At 39.6% G+C, this 21,367-nt stretch overlaps 2 protein-coding genes across 2 annotated transcripts; one reads left to right on the forward strand and one right to left on the reverse strand.

Moving 5' to 3' along the window:
* Positions 1 to 1,405: 1,405 nt before the first annotated feature.
* On the forward strand, positions 1,406 to 5,370 carry glrx (glutaredoxin (thioltransferase)). The gene is made up of 3 exons (XM_063011161.1): positions 1,406 to 1,721; positions 3,078 to 3,200; positions 5,001 to 5,370. The coding sequence occupies exons 1-2, from the start codon at positions 1,515 to 1,517 to the stop codon at positions 3,189 to 3,191; spliced, it is 321 nt and encodes a 106-aa protein (XP_062867231.1). The 5' UTR covers positions 1,406 to 1,514; the 3' UTR covers positions 3,192 to 3,200; positions 5,001 to 5,370.
* Positions 3,302 to 21,123, reverse strand: rhobtb3 (Rho related BTB domain containing 3). The gene is made up of 12 exons (XM_063011162.1): positions 20,961 to 21,123; positions 20,446 to 20,719; positions 19,250 to 19,442; positions 15,635 to 15,792; positions 15,226 to 15,334; positions 13,455 to 13,841; positions 10,386 to 10,495; positions 10,170 to 10,272; positions 9,603 to 9,776; positions 8,930 to 9,096; positions 7,941 to 8,037; positions 3,302 to 5,120 (listed from the first exon to the last, which is right to left on the reverse strand). The coding sequence occupies exons 1-12, from the start codon at positions 20,981 to 20,983 to the stop codon at positions 5,002 to 5,004; spliced, it is 1,914 nt and encodes a 637-aa protein (XP_062867232.1). The 5' UTR covers positions 20,984 to 21,123; the 3' UTR covers positions 3,302 to 5,001.
* Between the last annotated feature and the right edge of the window lie 244 nt (positions 21,124 to 21,367).

Consider the following 21,367-nt stretch of genomic DNA (forward strand, 5'->3'; position numbering starts at 1 on the left):
TTCATTTTCTGCTGGTGCTTTAATGGGAATGTGGGCTCCATCCATGCAGCCACTAACCCTTGGGAATCCTTAAGATGGTGCAGAGCAATTTTTTTTTATTACTTTTCAGTTTTTATCTTTATTATTAAAGACAAACCTGTTATTCTGTGGCATTCATCTTTGATGTTTATTACAGACAAACAAGAGTTTCAGTGCTAGGCATACTTTTTGGATGGACCAACATACAAAAAACGGAGAGCAATGCATAAAGTTCTGCAAAGAAGTGAGGGCTGATCCACAATGTAATATTGCAAATGTGTAAAAAATAATACTTGAATAGACCCATAACAGGGCAGTTGCAACATTCATCGATATGTAGTAAAATCATTCTTTGACATAATTTTGCAAAGACTTTCTTGTGTACAGATAGGGTTTTCATTCATTAATGTGACTGTATATATACATATATAGGCCCTGTTTTAAGTAACAATCATGTTTGGGGTTAATTACTACAATTAATTTGAAGCACAAATTATTTTAGCTTACTAAACTGTGTGTGTGTTAAAGGTATTCTATATTAATCCATAACATTCCATTCATAATGTTGTAATTAATGCTATAACAAGCCTTTTTATTAATATTGTGATTAATAATGTTGCAACCGTCCCCACTCTCCCCGAATTGACTGACAAAAAACGGAAAGGTTCGCAGAGAAATTAATCGGGAAATGACTAATCTGAGTTTAATGACTCGTTTCCGATTAAGATCTCTTCGAATAATTAGCACGTCGGGATCCACTGGATCCTGGATGAAAGAACACGCCGGGTTTGCATGAGAGAAGTGTGTGTGTGGGTTAGGTTTAAGTTAACCTGCCAGCGAGCAGGTTAGCTTCGGAGCGTTAGTTGCTATAGTAACTGACACAGGCTCTCTTTAATCTCGGTTTCTGGAACGGAAAACCCCGAGTTTTCCTTAATTCTGAGTTAACTTACCCGGTTTAATCACTTAACCCGCTTTCTGGAATACCCCCCAGCTACTTACAAAAATGTCTGAATTACAACATTAATATGATAGAGTTATAAATACAGAGTGCTTATAAAAAGAGAAGATGTAAACTCACAGCTGTGATGTATTTTATGTAGTTAGTGTACTGCACAGAGTGCACACGTCTTTATTGTATATCTTTCATAATAATAATAGTTAAGGTTTATGAGTTATTTGGGTTGTAGTCAGTATCTCAGCTGTGAACTAGTTGATTAGGCTTGGTATTGACACCTTTACACAGTATCGCACATTACCAATACCGTCCTGTAAATTATGGGTGGTGTTTATTTACAGTATTAGAAGGGCGGCTTGTATCTAGTGCACTTCACATTTAGGGATCTACTGTATTTGGAATTGAACCCACATCAGATCAGAAGGCGTGTTTTTCCTGGAAGTAAATTTCAGCCAGTTTATTCGTCCTGGTACTCGAATAGTCTCAGTGTTTTGTGTACCGTAGTACAGAACCGAGTCGGAACAGTGTAAGAGAAAGCAACATGGCTCAGGAGTTTGTGAAAGCGCAGATTAAAGGAAATAAAGTGGTGGTGTTCCAGAAGCCGTCGTGTCCTTACTGTACTCTGGCTAAAGACGTGCTGTCCAAATACAAGTTCAAACCTGGACTTCTGGAGTTGATTGATATCAACGGTCGGCAGGACACGGCAGATATACAGGATTATTTACAGCAGATCACAGGGGCTCGGACTGTGAGTTTACTGTGTGTTTATTCACTTCAATAATAATGTTGGTGTTTATGTTTCCATGAACCAAGCACGTAGCCATGACCTGAACACGAACATTTCATGTCTTATTAACAACTAACACTTGCAAATCCTAACATTACACAACTCAATATTATAAGGGAGGTATTTTAGGCATATCTAAATATTGGGAGATATATTTTACATAAACCTAAATACAGTTTGGTGTTATGTATGAAGCAGTCATTGTGCTTTGTCATGGACTGTGTTTCCTGGTGGCCAAAGTTAATATAAAAATGATAATAATGTAGTCTGCATTTTATTGTTTAAGGCTGTATAACAGTTCTTTGTTCCCAAAGTCAGTCGAAATGTAATATAATAAACATTTTTGTGCAGTTCTTCAACATTTTGTGACAACTTGAGCAAACTGCTTGCTTCTTCGGCACGGCATTGAAACCTTAAAATGAGGGTTAGTTTCATAGTAAACATTAAAATAAAATTACTTTCTCTTTTTTATATTAAATTAAATAAAAGTATTTTTTTTATAATTATGGTTGTAGCTAGTGGGCTGTACTACATTTGCAGTACAATGTCCTACAGAATAGGTACAGTAATGACTTTTATTTTGTAATGCAATCGAAGTTCTTACTACAACCTTTAGCTTTCTGTTTTCTGTATTTATTAATATTTAACATCATTTAATATACTGCCCCAATGTATCTGGAAATAAGGTTTGTACAGATTGGTGTCCTGTCCAGTGGTGTGTTTCTACAGTGCACCCAGTGATTCTGGGAAAGCTGGACCCATCATGACCCTAACCTGGATAAATTATTCACTCACTCACTGTCTTAACCGCTTATCCAATTAGGGTCGCAGGGGGTGCTGGAGCCTATCCCAGCTTTTCAATGGGCGCAAGGCACACAGTAACACCCTGGACGGGACGCCAATCCATCGCAGGTCCACACACACACACATTCTCCTATAGGGCAATTCAGTGTCTCCAATTAACCTGACTGCATGTTTTCGGACTGTGGGAGGAAACCGGAACTCCCGGAGAAAACCCACGCAGACACGGGGGAACATGCAAACTGCACAAAAAGGAACCGGACCGCCCCGCCTGGGGATCGAACCCAGGACCTTCTTGCTGTGAGGCGACAGTGCTACCCACCGTGCCGTCCCTGGATAAATTTAATAAAATTAAATATAGATGTATCACACGTGCATATTAAGTTCTATTTAAGGAAAAAGACAGACTTTAGATACAAAAGAGAGACCCTGTATCTTGTCTTTGAATTGCTGGCTGGATTTTTTGGTGCCAGATGTTGCTGGTGTTAAACTGAATGCATTGTTTGTGTTGTACAGGTGCCACGAGTGTTCATAGGTGAGGAGTGTATCGGAGGAGGCAGTGATGTGGAGGCACTTCACAAAAGTGGCACACTCGAGGGCAAGCTGCAGAAAATTGGAGCTCTGCAGTGATAAGACGATGTAAGTCTCCCAAATACACTATACACTGGTACTGGTGTGTCTCCATTAAACATCAAACAAAAATATCTATCTGAACACACTAGACCTCAGAATTCACTTCACAATGGGTTCCCTCTAAAATGCCTTTATTCAGTTTGAGATGAAGATTGACAGAACTGTACTACACTAGACAGCCAGAACAGGCTACAGGCTCAACAACCTACATCATCTATAAATACTGCGTGAATGCATATTATACATTTCCCAAATAAAAAAATCAGATGTACATGTTATAAAAATAGTAAAATCACAGTAAAATTATAATCTCATGGAAAAAAATAACAATCTGAGGTGTTATTCAAGTTGCTTTGCAAAAGTAAATCACAGATCAAAAAGTCTTCCTGTGAAGGTGCGTAATAAACCATGAAATAAACGTTCATGTGATTGACATCTTTTGACAGTATGTGTTGACCCTACCCTGTTTAATACAATTAAAGTTTATTGCAGCTTTTAGTAAGTTTATGCTTCGGAGTTACAATTATGCCATTATACACCTGCGTTTGAATGCAAAATCTGAGTTTGTATGTTAATATTTTGAATTTGTGTCATATCTGATCTTAGTGTTTGTAAATCAAAAACATATCATAGATATATATAAACCTTCTAAACACATACATACAATTCTTTCATTTATTAATTAACAACTGTATTTCCAAGTAGAAAATTCATTGCATAATCCTGGGTATTTCATGTACAACACACACTCCACCACTTAAGCCAGCGAATACACACTTACGTCATGTCATTCTTTAAATATAACTTAAGAACGCTGTTTACCTAGATGCTTATCACCCTTTTGAAAAAAGGAACTCTCCCCTCTGTTACTGAATTAATATTAATACTAAATTAACCGAGTATAATTGGTAAGCCAATTTAGTTAATTAACCTCAGCCATCCCTGTAGAATATAAATCTCACTTTACTTTACTAAAACAAAGGGCTGGTGTGGTTGCAGATTGTTATACCATCCAGGGAAAAGAGCTGAGAGAAAAAAGGTGAAATATCTGGAAAGAGTTCAAAAGTACTGGCTCCAGGACTCCACCAAACCACAGCGAGAATAATCTCTGAATAGATTTAACAAAAAAAAGGAAAAAGATCAAATCTACCTGCCCTGATTGTTTCCCAAAGCCTATATAACTTTTAATGCTATGAGTTGCTATTTAAGTAACACAAGTTTAAAGTTGGAAGCTTGTTATTAATTAAAATTGGTTTTATACACCTTATAAGATATGTGGGGTGGAAATGCCTCCATTCAGTAATTACCAAGGGTGTCCACATACATACTTTTGTCCATCTAGTATTTTATTGTATTTTATTTGGGACACCTAAGAAAGTGTAATCCTTTAGACGCAAAAAAGGAATGCACACCAGTGCTTCTCTCATCGGCTTTACTGTGAGGCAGAATCACAGTTGGGAAGATAAAAATAGTAATATTTTAATATTAAAATCAGATTCTTGCATTCAAACTCATTAATAATAGCATTTATAGTAACTCCATGTTTTGCCTCCAGGCTTTCTGAATGCATGTCCAGCCAAGTACACTCAGCAGTTAGTTCAAGGTTATGATAGTCAGAAGTCTGTATTTGGAGTCCCAGTCCATCTTCATGTAAAAATCCAGATCCTTGTCGCACCATGAGAGAGTCTGTATTCATGGCACAGTGTCCTTCCCTTGTGCTCCTGTCACCAAACTCTCACAGTTTCTATAGCCACAGTGCATCAGAATTATGTTTGGTTGTGACTCTCCTCTTCTTCCCTCCTCAAGGTCACATAATGCTGCAGCGGGATTTGCGTAGCTGGCGTCTGCTCTGCTGATACTCGCTGAGCTCCTGCAGGTAGCCTCTGGAGGGCCAGCGCAACCGTTCCACCTGTTCCCGCTCCTCATCTGTCCAACAGCAGCACCGTGACCATGCAGAAAACACAGCAACACAAAACCTCTCTATTCTCATACCCACATGCAAGAAATACAAGCAACACCCCAAACCCTCGTCATATCCATATGTGTACCTAAGTGCCTGTTTACCTGGCTGCCTTATGCTTATTCTGTTTGCACTTTTTAGCACTTAAATTTCCAATTGCATGTCTGCCATTTTGAAGTAAATAAATTGTAAACGGAAATAAACTGTAATCAGAAAGTTGTGTTATTTTGTTTTTTAAATTACTATTCAGGATCTGTTTCCTTAACATAATTGATCAGATTATTTTTGTAAGGATTGACAAATCATACCTAGCAGCAAGTAAAATGCAAATTAACATTAAAAACAATGAATTGTTAATCTACTTCGGCTTGTATTTAAATGAAAACAAGATATTATTCACAAGATATTGTCGTCTTAACATTTTTGTAAATACACAAAATACAGTGATGGTCATTTTAAATAAATACTTACAGTCATGTGAAAAAGTTAGGACACCCCATAAGAAAACCAAACTAATGTCAGAGGTTTGAATAAAACTCCAGTGTCCTCTAACGATGGTCTAATCATTGCAGCTGATGTGGCGCACCTGATTCTAATTTTATACATTTTAAGTAGTAATAAAGGGCGGCACGGTGGCTAAGTGGGTAACACTGTCGCCTCACAGAAAGAAGGTCCTGGGTTCGATCCCCAGGTGGGTCGGTCCGGGTCCTTTCTGAGTGGAGTTTGCATGTTTTCCCCGTGTCCGTGTGGGTTTCCTCCGGGTGCTCTGGTTTCCTCCCACAGTCCAAAGACGTGCAAGTGAGGTGAACTGGAGATACAAAATTGTCCATGACTGTGTTCGATATAAACTTGTCAACTGATGAATCTTGTGTAATGAGTAACTACTGTTCCTGTCATGAATGTAACCGAAGTGTAAAACATGACGTTAAAATCCTAATAAACAAAGAAACAACTAGTAATAAATGTGGGGGTGTCCCAACTTTTTACTCACATAAATTTACATTTTTGTTCATTACATTTAACTTGTGTTTAAAAGTAATTAAAAAAAAAATTTTTTGTATATATAAGCTTTATCTCTCAGCACATTTCAATAGAAGCTCAAATGTTCATATGTTTAACTGTTCAAAAAGACAAAGGTGTTCATGGGGTGTCCTAACTTTGTCACATGACTGTATATAACTTTTACAAATGGTAAAGATTAATTTGGTATATAATATGTTTGATTATTCATTTAAAGACAAATTCAAATACTCAACCGAATGTGTTACTCAATTTGAATGTTTGGATGATAAACCTAATCACTGATTTGCAAAACACATTTTCTTTGCTACTTTGTTTTTTAGCTGCAGCGCCACCACCACCAATATTTTAGCACAAGTATACAACTGTGCATTTATCATGTCTAGTGTTTAAAAAGCTTGTTTTATACTGTGATCATTTTTGTCAGTTGTTAAATCTGTATTTGCAAAAACAGTCTAAAACATTTGGTATTTCCCTGATTTATGCTTTAATTATTTATAAATGATGTAAGATCTTTATCCCAGTCTCAAAAATAAACACACTCCATCTAAACTGATGGCACCAAAAGTTTTAATGCCTTATAAATAAATCGATTAATCATGCACAGTCCAGGCTACAAAAAAGTTTGTGAACCCCTGAGTTATTTCACGCTCTACAATTCAGAGATGAGGCCTTCTGTATTAAAAACGTCTGGTTATGTTATTTCATTCAAACTGTAATGTTGTTTAAGGCTGTTTTGCTGCCACACAGCCTTAAAGTAGCAGTAATTAAGGGAAAATTGCATACAATAGGTATCAAGAAATTGTCTTAACAAATATGAAGGGATAATGAACCAAAGCTGACCAATAAATCATTTAGAAAGAGGAAGTAGAAACAAAATGTGCGTCCAGATCTGAACCCTGTTAAAATGGTGTTGCATGGCCTGAAGAGGGCAGTTAAAACAATAAATCTGATCAGCAGATACAGAAAGCTTTACTGGATTTAGACAATGTTTAGTCTATAATCTGAATTAGTATCAGATCACATTTTCATGGGTAAGTACCAAAAAAGCAAACGTTTGTGGACACCTGTAATTGACAGTTATTTATGGCAGACTAATTTGGCCACTGTCCCAAAATGGCAAAACCTGACCCGAGTCCCACAACTCATGTGAGAGAAACCTCACATTCATAAAAGACTTATTATTCAGTCAGAGAAACAAAACAGCTGCAGGGTCCGGGTCCTTTCTGTGTGGAGTTTGCATGTTCTCCCCATGTCCCCGTGGGTTTCCTCCGGGTGCTCCGGTTTCCCCCCACAGTCCAAAGACATGCAAGTGAGGTGAATTGACACTAAATTCTCTAAGACTGTGTTCGATATAACCTTGTGAAGTGATGAATCTTGTGTAATGAGTAACTACCGTTCCTGTCATGAATGTAACCAAGGTGTAAAACATGACATTAAAATCCTAATAAACAAACAAACAAACAAAACAGCTGCAGAAATAATTGAAGATTGTCATAATATACAAAACATAACAGGGTTCACAAACCTTCTTGCATCCATGAATGATGTAAAAACCCTGGTGTATTCCTGAATGTGATATATCCGGTACCCACTGGAGTTGACCATGCATTAGCATTCTCTGCAGGTTTTATGTTCTGTAACAGCTGTTAGGTCTAGTTCACGCCAATCTGACATGTTTTTTAGCTTTTAACAATGACACTCAGTATGTTGTAATTATTTAAAACATGCACCCAGGTGGTCTCTCGGACACTCGGACAGCTCACCTGATAGCTCCAGGAAGTCGGGTTTGTGGCTGAAGATCAGGTAGTTATTGGCGATAAAGTGGAGGAGCCAGACGTAGAGCTGGTCAGCATTGTGACACTAAAATTATTGGAAAAAGTAATACAGTGATCTCTTCTACAAATACTGCAATACGACAGTGAAAGAGGTGAACGTGTGTACGTTAAAAATGAAAATACTGAACATGATTAACTACTAATTTCTGATGATCTATTTTTACATGTTAGGTACATTCAATAGATGCAGATCATTAGAATATTAGTATAACTAATGATACTCATTTTTTATTCCACTTTTGCATTCGCATTGTTTTATTCCAATCCAGTCATATCAAATTGCCCAGTTGTAATTTCCTCCGTTGCAAACCCCACCGTGACCCTCAGACATGTGTGCATGTTTCCTGACAAAGATAGGGTCACAGAGAGAGCAGTATCGCATTTCCATCCACTTAGCAGAGGCCACAGAAAGAACCATGGTCAGCCTCGCCCCTCTGACTCAGTCAATAATGTCTGTATGGGCGCTCGGCCGATCCATAGTACATCTGAGATTTAAACTCAGACACCAACAGTGAGGATGAAACTCATTTTTAGCCATACCATTAAGGTCAACAGCCACCTTAAAGTTTCTATAGGAACACTATGCTACCATCTAAGAATTTGTTAAATCTGCCAAATTTTGACAGAAATATAAAGACACTTTTTAGACTTTAGGATTCCACCGAACCACACTGAGAGCCATAATCTCCAAACAGAGGAAACAGTTTAATAGATTTGCCCTTTCCTGTTTTATTCGTTGTAAGATAAATAAAACCATATTCATTTAGTTTAGCCTCTTGACTTATTAGTCGGGCTGGGCAATGTTGTGTTAAATCTTAGCCTGACAGCCTTTTTGAACAATGTAAGGTCAGTAGAGGTCAGCACAGCAGAGCCCCTGTCCTGTTGATCAGTGAGACAAATTTACAGTTCGAACCCACCTTTGCTCTCTTCAGCAGGCGTATCACGCTGATGCTGGTGGATGCTAACTCCCGGCTGGGCATGTTTTGCAAATAAGCACATACACACACCTCACAGAGGTGCTGCAGACGCTTCACCTGGTACATCTCTGCACAAACCAGTACAGCCATAGCCTGCAACACACTGGCTAAACACACACATACACACATCTGTCAATCATCGTCTACTCTTCATAGCATCCATTACTCTGACAGCTGATAGATTGTACATTTGTACTTCTGCTCATATTTATACAGAGGCAATCAAATCCAAATCAAGTTTCTGTATTGGAATTTACACGACGCTGTTGTGTTTGGTTCTAGTACAACATTCATCAACATCAATCAGGGCTCTGCCGTGACAGAACTAGTGGTGTAATGATGACAGACTCAACATCACTCAAGTTAATCTTGAGATAAAGAGCCTTGAAAAAGGTAATAATCCCCTAAGCTGTTTTTAAATATCACTCTGACATTGCATATTGCATATTTTCAGTCACCAGTTTGAGTGTGCATTATGTGTAATGATTACATTTTTTCAAATAATATTTGTATTCACCCCTCTTTTTAATAAACAATTACTTTACCAGCTTAATAAATGATCTTATAGACAACACTAGTGTAAGAGAGACGAGCAGTAAGTGCTGTGGCGCACCTGGGCAGCAGGTGTCGGTGTAGAGATACTCCAGAAAGGCCAGGAAGGTATCGGAGGAGACGCCGTGGATGGGTACCACCCGGCTCCGGGCCTCGGCGTACTTCCCACTGAACATGGCAGCCATAACATCACACCGAGCCACGAGAACAGCTCTGTGTGCAGGCAGTACACTCCCTAAAAGCAGACAAAAGACTTCTATGTGTACCATATACTTTTTTCAATATGAGATACACCTCTGTACAATTTATCTGGTGTAAAAAAGAAATCAGTATTTACACTACATGGACAAATTTATGTGGACACCCATTGTAGTTCAGGTTCAAATTGAACTTTGCCAGATCTAGTGGTCAAAAATCCAACCAGATTTGTGCCGGAAGCTTGTTGAAGACTATCAAAAGTCTATAAAAAGAGCTAAGGGAGACATAACCAAATATGAGGTGTGCAGTACAGTATTTTGAACAAAAGAAGTACTGTGTGTGTTCATAGCAATTGCAAAAACCACTAAAATCCCAAGACTCATGAATCAATCATGAAATAATCTATAGGGACACGATTAAAAGCACTTGCCTTGCACCATAAAAATGACATCAGAATAGAGGGGGGAGTTGAAGATGTGCCCCAGTGTTTGAGGACCTAGCTGGGAACGGGAAGTCGATACGTCCCTCGAAACCTGTGACAGAAAGACACACAGAAGATAAGTTCACTATTGTATTCCAAATTACAAAGACTTTTAAGCAGCCCACAACATTTCCATTTGCTAGCAACTGTCCCTCGTCTTGGTACCTTCTCTTTCCCGACGAATGAACGTATTCTTTCCATCAGCTGGGCCACTGCTAACGGGTTCTTGAGCTTTTCCGCCAAAGCCTCTTCCAGAAACTCCCATTCCCAGGCTCCTGTATGGAAAAACACACACGTTTGCACTGAGTCATCATGAAAGACTTGCTTGGGGAGAAAGTTTGAATCTCACATATGTGCTGAATAGAGAAAATTATTTGAACGACAACTCTAGTGTAAAGTCTATCCACCCCTCAAGCCCCTATTTAAAACCCCAGCTAATATACAGTTGAAGTTGAAGAGTGAAGTCCAACATGCTTATGGTTAGGTGACCACATACGTTTGGTTAAAGAGTGTATAGTAAATCGCAATTTATTAGGCTGCACACAACTTGGGATCTTAGTAAATCAGGGTCTGTGTTTGACTTAAGCTGTTGATTATGATTGACTCAAGCTTTTCTGTGCCTATATAAACAGGGATAACTTGAAAGCACTGTTGCTTGTAGAGAGGAATGATTGGAGTATAGCTGTTCCTTCATGGTGAAGTATGCATGCGCTAGTCTGTGAGTCTGTGGTCTAACTTGGCCTACGAGGATGTAGTGCAAAAGGCATGATGTAGACAATGCAGTGTAGGGGGGGCAGGGATGTAACGAAGTCTTAATACCTGTTTTGGTTGCGCTGGCTGAAGCAGAATGTGCGTTTAACGTGTGGACATTTACATTTATGGCACAAGACGACTTACAACTGTGACATCATACAGTCCAAATGATTTAGGACCTGGTAGTAGTGGGGATTGAACCAAAAACCTTCTGATTACTAGTCCAGTAGATTAACCATTGACCTACCATTGCCCCTAAAATATTCAGCTAACATGTCATGGAAAATGCCATTCCTTACATTTACATTTACGGCTTTACACAACCGATTTTATTATTGTAAGTGACTTACAGTTGTAACTGAATGCAATCCAATCAACTGATGGTTAAAGGTCTTGTTCAAGGGCACAGCAAAGGCAACCTGGCAGTGGTGCGGCTCTAACCCATGACCTTCCAATAAATAGTAACTTGTCGTTGCACCTCACAGTATTTATAATCTATATTCTGAATAGACAGAGGACTGTTGACATTGTCACTGTCATTTGATGGAATAACCGTCCTTGAAGCAAACAAAAAGAGTGTCTGTGTAGAGCGTCTGCGCAGTGATGCTATAATTCAGGACATCATGATCCCACTGGTGCATTCTTTTACTCGTAATACTGATTAATGTGTCTGTCTCTCATTTAATCCCCTCAGTCTTAAGGCCAGACTCTCTGATTCAGCTGCGTCTACATTCACTTCTGCGTTAATGATTCTGGCTTATAGCGGCAGTGATAAATATTTCCTCTCAGCCTCGATCTTGGCTTCCAGCCGCTGCATGGATACGGCTAAAATCAGAGAAGAATCATAATTACGTATTCAGCACCACAGGTCTAGAACCGCTGCACATCCCACATGGAGACAGAGCTCAGCCTCTCACCCCGCCCACTTTCTTCCTTTTCTTTATCTCTCTCTACCATTCGTCTCTGTCTCTCTCACTTTTCCCTCCCCTTCAGTGTAAGTTTGTGTTTATGTTTCTTCCCCTTCAATCCCTCCTCAGCTTCAGAGACCAAGGTTACAAGGGTGCACACACACACACACACACACACACACACACTTGCACATTTGCATACACACGCACACACTCACTCACTCACAATCGCTCAACCAGCCATATAAATCCCTCCGAGTAATGAAACGGCGAAACAAAAGTCCCTCTGCAGTGCGTGAAGCAGAGGAGATAAGGGAGGCAGGCCGGCGGTATTTTACTTTCACCAGAGAGCGCTTTAGTGAGGAAGAATACTGAGAGAAGCCGAAAATGCATCTTTATAATATGCACCATTAAATAACTAATTTCCTTCCTTGTTTATTTTTAATGAATGCATATTGTAAGCATTTAAAATAATAAACATCTCCATAGAGGTCTGTAATTAATCTATTACCTCTTAATTCACAACAACACACACAATCTGGTGAAACAACAAATACAAGCAATAAAAGGGAACAATATTTAGTATAATAATGATCATTGTATTCATTGATTTTGACTAACTAACTGCTTCGTTCTGGTCAGGGTCCAAAAAGGTGGATGTATCTTACGCCCTTATAAACAGAAACATAAAGCAGCCTGTCCTGCCCCCTCTACACCAATGATCTAACAGATAGGCAAGGCAGGGCAAGTTTATTTGTATAGCACTTTTCATATACAGTGGCAATTCGAAGTGCTTTACATAAGGAAAAATTAAAAGCTTTAAATAATTCCTGAGATCTAGAACCTCAGAAAGGCTTTTTGTAAATATAGTTACAATTAAAAGAACATGAGGCTCGTTTAGTAGCACTGTCGCCTCACAGCAAGAAGGTCCTGGGTTTGATTCCCAGGTGGAGCGGTCCGTGTCTGCGTGGGTTTCCTCCGGGAGCTCCGGTTTCTTCCCACAGTCCAAAAACATGCAAGTTAGGTGAATTGGAGATACAAAATTGTCCATGACTGTGTTTGATGTTAAAACTTCTGAACTGATGAACCTTGGGTAATGAGTAACTATAGTTTGTCATGATTGTAACCAAAGTGTAAAACATGACGTTAAAATCCTAATAAACAAATAAACAAACAAACAAAAAAACATGAAATTAAAACCAACGAGATAAAGTGCTTTATATAAAGAATAAATAATTAAGAACATAAAAAACTAAAAGGAAATATTAAGTAAATTAGCTTATAAAAAGTAAGTGCAGTAAGAAACATAAAAATAAAGGGTGAAACATAAAAATAAAGATAATAAAACATAAAATAGCTTATCAAGGCTAAAGAGCAGCACTATAAGAGTGCAAAATTAGAGCTCAATCATAAACACAAGAAAAGAGAAAAGTCCACTAATGTCCACTAATCTGGGTTTGCTAAATAAGCAATCAATTAATCAATCAGTTCAAGTCAGTTCCAGACGTCTGACAGTTTTTTTGGAGTTAAAAAACATACATTATGATTATAATATAAAATACCGGGTGCTCACCTCTGTAGAGAAACATCAGCATCTCCCACATGCATATACACAGCAAAGTGTCCTTCACCACCAGCCGGGAAAGCTGCCCGGGCAGGTGCCCGTCTGTTTGACACAGATCATCCATACCCCCATCCCAGGTGGACAGGAGCGAGTGGGGTCCGTCCCTCTCCCTGCAGGCGCATCGGGACATGGGCCTCTCCCACGCCTGTCTGCGCACCAGGAGCTGTTTGAAGTACGGGCTGACGGCGCTCAACACGGCAGCGTGCGCCCAGCCAAGCTCTTTCCCAGAATCCCCGGCATAAAAGACCACATCAGCAAACTGGGCGCCACGCTCCAGCAACCACTGCAGGTCCTGAGAGAAGCTGGACTCCTCCACCCGGACTGGGGGCAACCGAGCTGTCAGGAAGACGGACACACGAATTAGTGTGAGCCGAGTTAATGTAAGTGAAAGTGAAGGGAACGGGTAACGAGCCAAGAGGGACAAATATGCCAGGGAAGAGGGATAGAAAAATAAGACATGCAAGAGAAAGTGTAATCAAGCATAGAAGATTCATAACGTGCATAAAATAAACAAACAGTACACTCGATAAATTTGGCTGTATAGAGAATGTAAAACATAAAAACTCCAGCAGATCACATCTGGCAAATACACCCAGACTTATTGTAATTAGACTTCTGATAAATCATTGCTGTACCATCATCCATCACTTTTTATAAGCCTCTCTTTTTGGCAGGCTTTCCAGGAGTCAATAACCATCATATTGAATGGCCTAGGCTGTATAAAAAGAGCTAAGTGGTGCTGGACTGGCATCAAGAAACAACGCCTAAGCACTAAGGCTCCATTATTCTGGCTTTTTCTCCATATACCATCTAATATTACGACATTTATTAGCTTGGAACATCTAAAATCAGGGTTTTTTATACATTATATAAACAAAAATATGTGGACACAACATCACATCCACATGCCATTGGTCTTGGTGCAATATAAAAGCATACTTTTCTTCTGGAGAGGATTTCCATTAGATTCTGGTCCCTGATTGCAGGGATTCTCATCCACTAAGCCTACAGACATTAGTCTGCATTCCCATTACTCTCAAAGCTGTTAGACAGGGTTAAGGCCAGGGCTCAGGGTTTGTCACATCAAACAAAGGTATTATTGACTCCAGGCTTGTCTGTTAAGGCCTGGTCTACAGTTGGCCTTTCCATTACTACCAAAGGTGTTGAATAGGGTAAAGGTCAGGACAGTTGGTATTTACATTACTGCCAGAGGTGTTAAATAGGGTAAAGGTCAGAACTCTTTGCAGGGTTTTGGAGTGTTTCATATAAAAGTCGTCAAGTCCTAATAGATTCAATTTGCACCAGAAGTTAACTTTTAACGTCACTGTTGTCTATAACAGGAATATAACAGTAAGAGCACTTCCATTTGCACACACACAGTTAGTGTCGTACAATACAATGTAGGTTATGAAATCATATTATTTATACAAATTGTGCAGTTTAGTGCAGTTTGGTCCTGTTTGCACCCTGGTTGTTGATGTATCTTGAATTTAAGTCTCCAAAATGTATATCAACAAATTATTCCCATTGGCCAGGTCCTACTGAACTGTGTTCCTTATAAAACAACAGAGTAAAATAAAGACATATACCAATAAAAAATCTCTATAATTTTAATGAGAAATATAACTGTCTATGTATAATTTAAGTCTATGAGGAAATATTTTTTGCCATCGTAATAGCTGCTGTGTTTTCAAATTCTGCCCTTAATTTTTTTCCATACCTGGTTGGTCCAAGTGAGGAGGGCGGGGTTCATTAAACCTGTTGCCCCGTCTCTTATCAGGTCTCTCTTTAGCCTTCTGCTTCAGACACTGAATCATGAAGTATTCAAGCTAAACAAGTACAGACATTAAATGGTTGTAATTTAGTCAGTACACATACAAACACATAAATCATACATTACCTATAAGGTCAAACGTATTTAGACACCCAAATTCTTGTATTAAGGCAGTTTGGAAGTTGGAAAGGAGTGGCACAGATTCAAACAGCCAAATTTTTCTCTATGCAGTTGTCCTTATCACAATGAATGTAAAAAAATATTTGAATCCGCTAATCAGAAAGGATGTCCACATACTTGTGGCATTATAATGTACATACTTTATACCATAATCTATTTGCATGAAGACTCTTACCACGCTGCCGAAGTAGCGACCAACAAAGAAATTGTTGAGAGAAGGTAGCTCCAGGTATGTGGCCCCAAGGTCTCTAGACAATTGGAGCCCCTCACCATGGGGGACACAGCTGCTCCAGTCTGAAGCACACAGGGGACACGTACATGGAGGCCCTTCATCTGCAGCGCCAGTGCAAGAGAGAAAAGAAAGAAGATATAAGGCAGTTAAATGCGGTAAAAGTAAATAACACACATACCATTAATGTTTACATACATAATGTCTGGATATATGTCCCTTAGGTCTTTTGACCTAGATGAGCCACTTTTAATAACCAAAAGAAAAATGTTTGTTCCATACAGCCCACATATTTCCGAACTTGGAAGGTCATTCAAAAGCTCAACTGTAGTCATTCTAAAATAGTTAGTTTGTATTTTGGGTTACTGTCCTGTTGGAACACTTAACTGCATCCAGGGTTCATTATTCTATTCACCTTTAGGAGCATAATACTACCACTATCACGCTTTATAGTGTTTTGGGGTTGGAATGACTTACCTTTTTCTCTTTAATTATACGATTGGCCAATGTGGCCAAATAACTCAACCTTTTTGAGTGACTGACCACTAAACTTTCTTTTAGAAGTTTCTTGAAGTTCATTTAAGGTGCTAATTTTAAAGGAAAACAGCCCAGCAACTGTAATGCTCTGTGTATTCAGACATCTTTCTATCAGAACCAGCATTAAATTCTTCAGCATTCTGAATTCTTTGAGCTACAGTAGCTCGTCTGTTGGATCGGACCACACGGACCAGCCTTTGCTCCCTTCATGCATCAATGAGCCTTGGCCGCCCATGACCCTGTCACCGGTTTACCACTGTTCCTTCCTTGGACAACTTTTGATAGATACTGACCACTGCAGACTGGGAACACCCCACAAGAGCTGCAGTTTTGGAGATGCTCTGACCCAGTCGTCTAGCCATCACAATCTTGCCCTTGTCAAACTCGCTCAAGTCCTCACGCTCGCTTATTTTTCCTGCTTCTAACATAAAATGTTCACTTGCCGCCTAATATCCCCCCCCCCCCGCTAACAGGTGCCGTGATGAAGAGATAATCAGTGTTATTTATTTCACCTCTCAGTGGTCATAATGTTATGCCTCATTGGTGTATCATAATATCATAAGTATACAGATTTTATACATTTAATTTAGATCTTAACATCTGTAACTTTTTTTGGACATTTTTTGGACAAGGACTTAAATTTATTCACGCTCCAGTACAAGCTAACACATCTCCACTCATGAATAAACATCACGTTTCAGAAGTCGTACTTATGCAAACATGTGGGACGAAAAAATCGCGACTGTTACGTCAGAATGCAAACACAAATATAAATCAGCAGACGCAAGCAGGAACCCGGTGTGCTGTGTCTCGGTGAGACAGAGAGAAAAAGATAAACACTAGTGAGGGGTAAAAAATGAGAGGGGAAAAGCTCAAGGGGAAAAAACGGCAACAGTAAGAAAAAAGACAAAGAGAAAAAGGAAGAAAAATCATTGCACTTCAGAATGTGAATCATATAGTCAGGGGCCCTACACGTCATATATTACTCCAACCCCACCTTCACCTTCAGAACGTGCTACTTGGGCACACACCAACCTTTTTGGACCCCATCCCAATGATTTTATGGTGTAATACAATGATTAAAGGATTGATAATAACACTTCATCTGGTTTAATACGGGAGGAAATTAAAGAGGAGCTGTCAGTTGGAGTCTGAGTTATTGGACACTTGTCAGAGGGGACGTGAGGTGATCCGGCTCTCCTTGATCAAATCTGAGGGTGTGCAAGCAGCAGCGGATTCACAGTCCGAAATTGGAAATGAGTAGATTGGGAGGTAAAGGGGAAAAAATCCACAAAAAAGAAAATAATTCAAGGATTTAGCAGCACTGAGATGTGATTAGTACTCAAAATTCTGTGATTTTGTCTTGTATCAAGCTGATCTAAGCCTTTTCTAGTTATTAAGGCATTCGTCTTTATGCTTTGCTAGTTATCCGAAAAGGAGTCATAACATATAACATCATCTAATAATCCAACATAGTTATGAGGGCCCCTGGTGGCTGTGGGCAACTAACTTCCTTTTAAGGTGGCTTATTATGTAGAGCCTAAAAACTGGCATCTCAACATCAGACTGAGAGATTCGATTTTAAGTCAAAAGAGCCTCAAACTATTTTGGAGAAAAACATTGCTCTCTCTTTTTCTGAATGTTTGTGTCTTATCAGTATTGATCTACAAAGGATCACGGCATTTCATATTGACACAGTATTGACGGATGACAGGCTTACAAGCAGTCTGAGAGCTGTAAAAAGTGTATTGTGTTACCAAATGTATGTGGACATGCAAGCAACACAGTTCCTTGGATTCATTATTCCAAGTTTTGGATTAATGAGCCATTTACTGCTAACAGTATTTACCCTTCTGGAGAACTGTTCTCTAGATTTTGAAACACATCATACTGCGGTAGTTTGTTTCTGGTCCGCCACAAGAATATACACGAGGCTGGGCATTGATGTTGGGTAGTTAAGCCTGGCTTATAGTCAGCATTCCCGTTCACATTAACCCTGGTACAGAAGACCAATGTTGCTCTGTAACACAGAATCTACCAGCTGGGAACTATTTCACTCTCTGTTTCTTATTAAAACACAAATTAAAACACAAATTTAACTTTTTAAGACTAAATCTAAATTATATGGCCAAAATTATGTGGTCATTGCTTGTAATTATTATAAATAAATGTGCTTTAAACACACTTATTGCTAATATGATAAATTAATTACAATGTATTATTCAAATAAATCATTTGCTTCCAACTGGCAACAGTGTGACTGTGCCCACTTGTGCACAAAGCTGCACAATTATCCTACCATCTTCAGCATTCAATAACAGTAACAGTATATTCTCCACGTTTGCCAATGATCTAGCACTAACCTGGCATACCACACTAATCCTGCCCTCTCATGAGTCTTTAGGGGTAAACACCACTGCAGCACTAGATTACTATCAAACCCTGATGGGTTATATACTGAAAGGTCAGCTAGAGAGCATACAGAGCCGCTGCTGTTCCACTAATTTCACATAAATGGTCTCTGGGTGCATTCAGTTTAAATATTTACTTCTGGGTACCTGCAAATATGCCAACTACGTCAACTACACATGCAAAAACAATTAAGCTTGGGTTAACATTACAGGCCACGTACTGTTATACTGTAGTACTTTTGTACTGTACAACCTTAAATTGTTCAGCCATTACTGTGGTCAAATACTCATGAAGCCAAAGTGTAACTTCACTTATACTTTGTACTTTAGAAGACCCCCACGCGCCCTTACAGTCACAGAATGAAAATAAATAAAGTAAAGTAAATAAAGAAAGAATATATATCATGTATTTCTATATATATGGCATCCTCTCCCTTTTTTACCTTTAACAGGAGGCCTATAATTTATATCATTAATCTTATGGCCCTATTTCCAATGGATGTGGCTAATAAACCTGAACTCAATAATTAAAAGGGGTGTCCATATATCTTGGGCCATATAGGGTTCAAACTCCATACAGTCAGCTGTATAGGATCAGTAATCCATCTCTCACCATTCAGCCGAGCCCCCACTGCAACCAGGATAACGGGCATACCCCAGTGCCGCAAGAGGGGGCGGAGACGAGGAGCATAGCCGTTTCGCACCTGCTGGAAAGCCAGTTTGTCATTGACAGAGTACTTTATGACCACGATATCAGCCTGTTCCAAAACACTCCGCACACTGGCCCAGTCGCTGTCCAACAAGTCCTGAGGGCAGATCGAAAAAGCAATTAGGCAAGAGTTTCAGCATCTAAGTATCCATCATCGGAATCTCCACACAGAACACATAAATCAAAATCTATCATATAATTAGCATATACAGCGAGGAGAAACAGTGAGAAACGAGGAGAAACTGGGTTCTGGGTACCTAAATACTTTCAGTGTGTTTCTCCACATCACATTTTGACAGAAAGTTCTTTAACATTGTAAATCTAAGTTAATAAGTACTTATAAATGTTAATAAACACATTTAGGATTCACCACTGAGTTAAGTGAAACAGTTTACAGAGCCCCTACTCCTAAGTACCCCAGAGCCCATGTGGCTATATTTATCACAGTGGCGTTACGGTTTCTCATGTAGAACTATCTATGGGCACAAAGATCACACACACATGTAACAGTGGTTTCCAGTCTTGGCCTGTATGGACTAGAAATTCTCCAAGCTCAAAAATCTTTTCCCAATATTATGTACAGTAGATGGTGAGAGACCTAAATTATCATGTTCTTTTTTAAATGATTGGCCATGACCCATTGTTGCTTGCAAAGACTAAGCCATCGAGAAATCTTCCTTTTATATCAAATCCTCACTTCACCAATTCACCTGGTTAATGTGGAATGTTTTAAAACAGTGTACCTTAAATACCTAAAATAAACTCTTTACTGTTATTTTCCCCATCCCAACTTTTCTTGAATCAAATACTAAATTTGTTTGTAATTAGAATATACAACTAATTATGTCAGCCAAACAGTCAGATTCAAGAGAATTAACAAAACAGAATTAACAGATGTGTGTATTTATTGCACTGTCCCAACTCTTCTGGAAATGGGGTTTGTAGTTACCCCTGAAACCATACTTACTCACTCACACTTTTTCCCAGTGATCTTTCAAACCATACCAACTAACTTCACTTGGTGCACCATACTCACACTCACTGCACCTACCTCCACCACATACACCAGCTACTACACCTCCCCTCCCTCTTTAACTCACCCAGCTGGAGCAGTCCCGCACCATCACCCGGACATCTCCGAACACTCTGGATTGGTACTCCATAAAAGCTGGGTTTAGCGGGTGTCTGGATGGAGTGGTGGATGTGGGGTCCAGCTCCCTGGCTCCACGGCCCAGGTAGCTCCATAGGAGTCCTCCTTGCACCTGTACTGGAGGGACGGACTCCTCTCCAGACCCCAGTCCTCCGGGACACTCGCTGCCCAGGGCCACTATGTGGATGGACCTGCAGACAAGACTGGGGTCTGGACTGGACAACCTGTGTTACAGAAGAACAGGTAATAAAAGGGATAAAAGATCAAGCCATTAGTTGGACAGACTATTAAGGAATCCCCATGTTAGGGGGTGTGGGTGCCTTATTAGACATTAGAGACACGTTGCAAAAGCAAATGCGTTCTATATTGTCATTGAGGGAGTGATAAATATCCAGGTCTTGCATTATTACTATTATTATGGGACATCAATAATGCAATAAATAGCAGAACATTTGAAGCACTTACATGGTGCCCTGTGCTGTAAGCATGAATCACGTCCTTAAGCGCCACGTTTTCCCATCACACGTTTTTCCGCAATCAAGCTCGGCCGCATAAATCCATCCAAATACCACATTACCAGCCGAACCGGTCCAGTTTCACAGCCTTGATACTGGTTCATTAAAATCCTCCAGATGAGACGGTGCTGTGCGCAATGCTCCAGCGATCAGAGCCCTTAAAATCCCACAAACGCTCAGTGATCAGAACCGGTGATCCCGCAGTGCGCGGCGCAACTTCAACCCAAAACAACGTGCACAAAAAAATCCAGCGCAATTGTCTCCTCACAGCATGAACTCAGATCCCGTCCGATCCCTGTGATTCTGTTCTGTAGATAATAATCAGAAATCGGAGCTGAATGATCCGACAGCACCGGG

Source organism: Trichomycterus rosablanca, chromosome 16 (genome assembly GCF_030014385.1).
Source record: "Trichomycterus rosablanca isolate fTriRos1 chromosome 16, fTriRos1.hap1, whole genome shotgun sequence".
In the NCBI taxonomy this organism is placed as follows: Eukaryota; Metazoa; Chordata; class Actinopteri; order Siluriformes; family Trichomycteridae; genus Trichomycterus; species Trichomycterus rosablanca.

Excerpts from the sequence above, each read along its gene's own strand:
- glrx (XM_063011161.1), top strand. The coding sequence starts at position 1,515 with ATGGCTCAGGAGTTTGTGAAAGCGCAGATTAAAGGAAATAAAGTGGTG. Across the intron at positions 1,722-3,077 it reads AGATCACAGGGGCTCGGACT|GTGCCACGAGTGTTCATAGG; the intron begins GTGAGTTTACTG and ends TGTGTTGTACAG.
- rhobtb3 (XM_063011162.1), bottom strand. The coding sequence starts at position 20,983 with ATGCTTACAGCACAGGGCACCAT. Across the intron at positions 10,496-13,454 it reads GCTGATGTTTCTCTACAGAG|GAGCCTGGGAATGGGAGTTT; the intron begins GTGAGCACCCGG and ends TTTTCCATACAG. Across the intron at positions 10,273-10,385 it reads CATTCGTCGGGAAAGAGAAG|GTTTCGAGGGACGTATCGAC; the intron begins GTACCAAGACGA and ends TTTCTGTCACAG.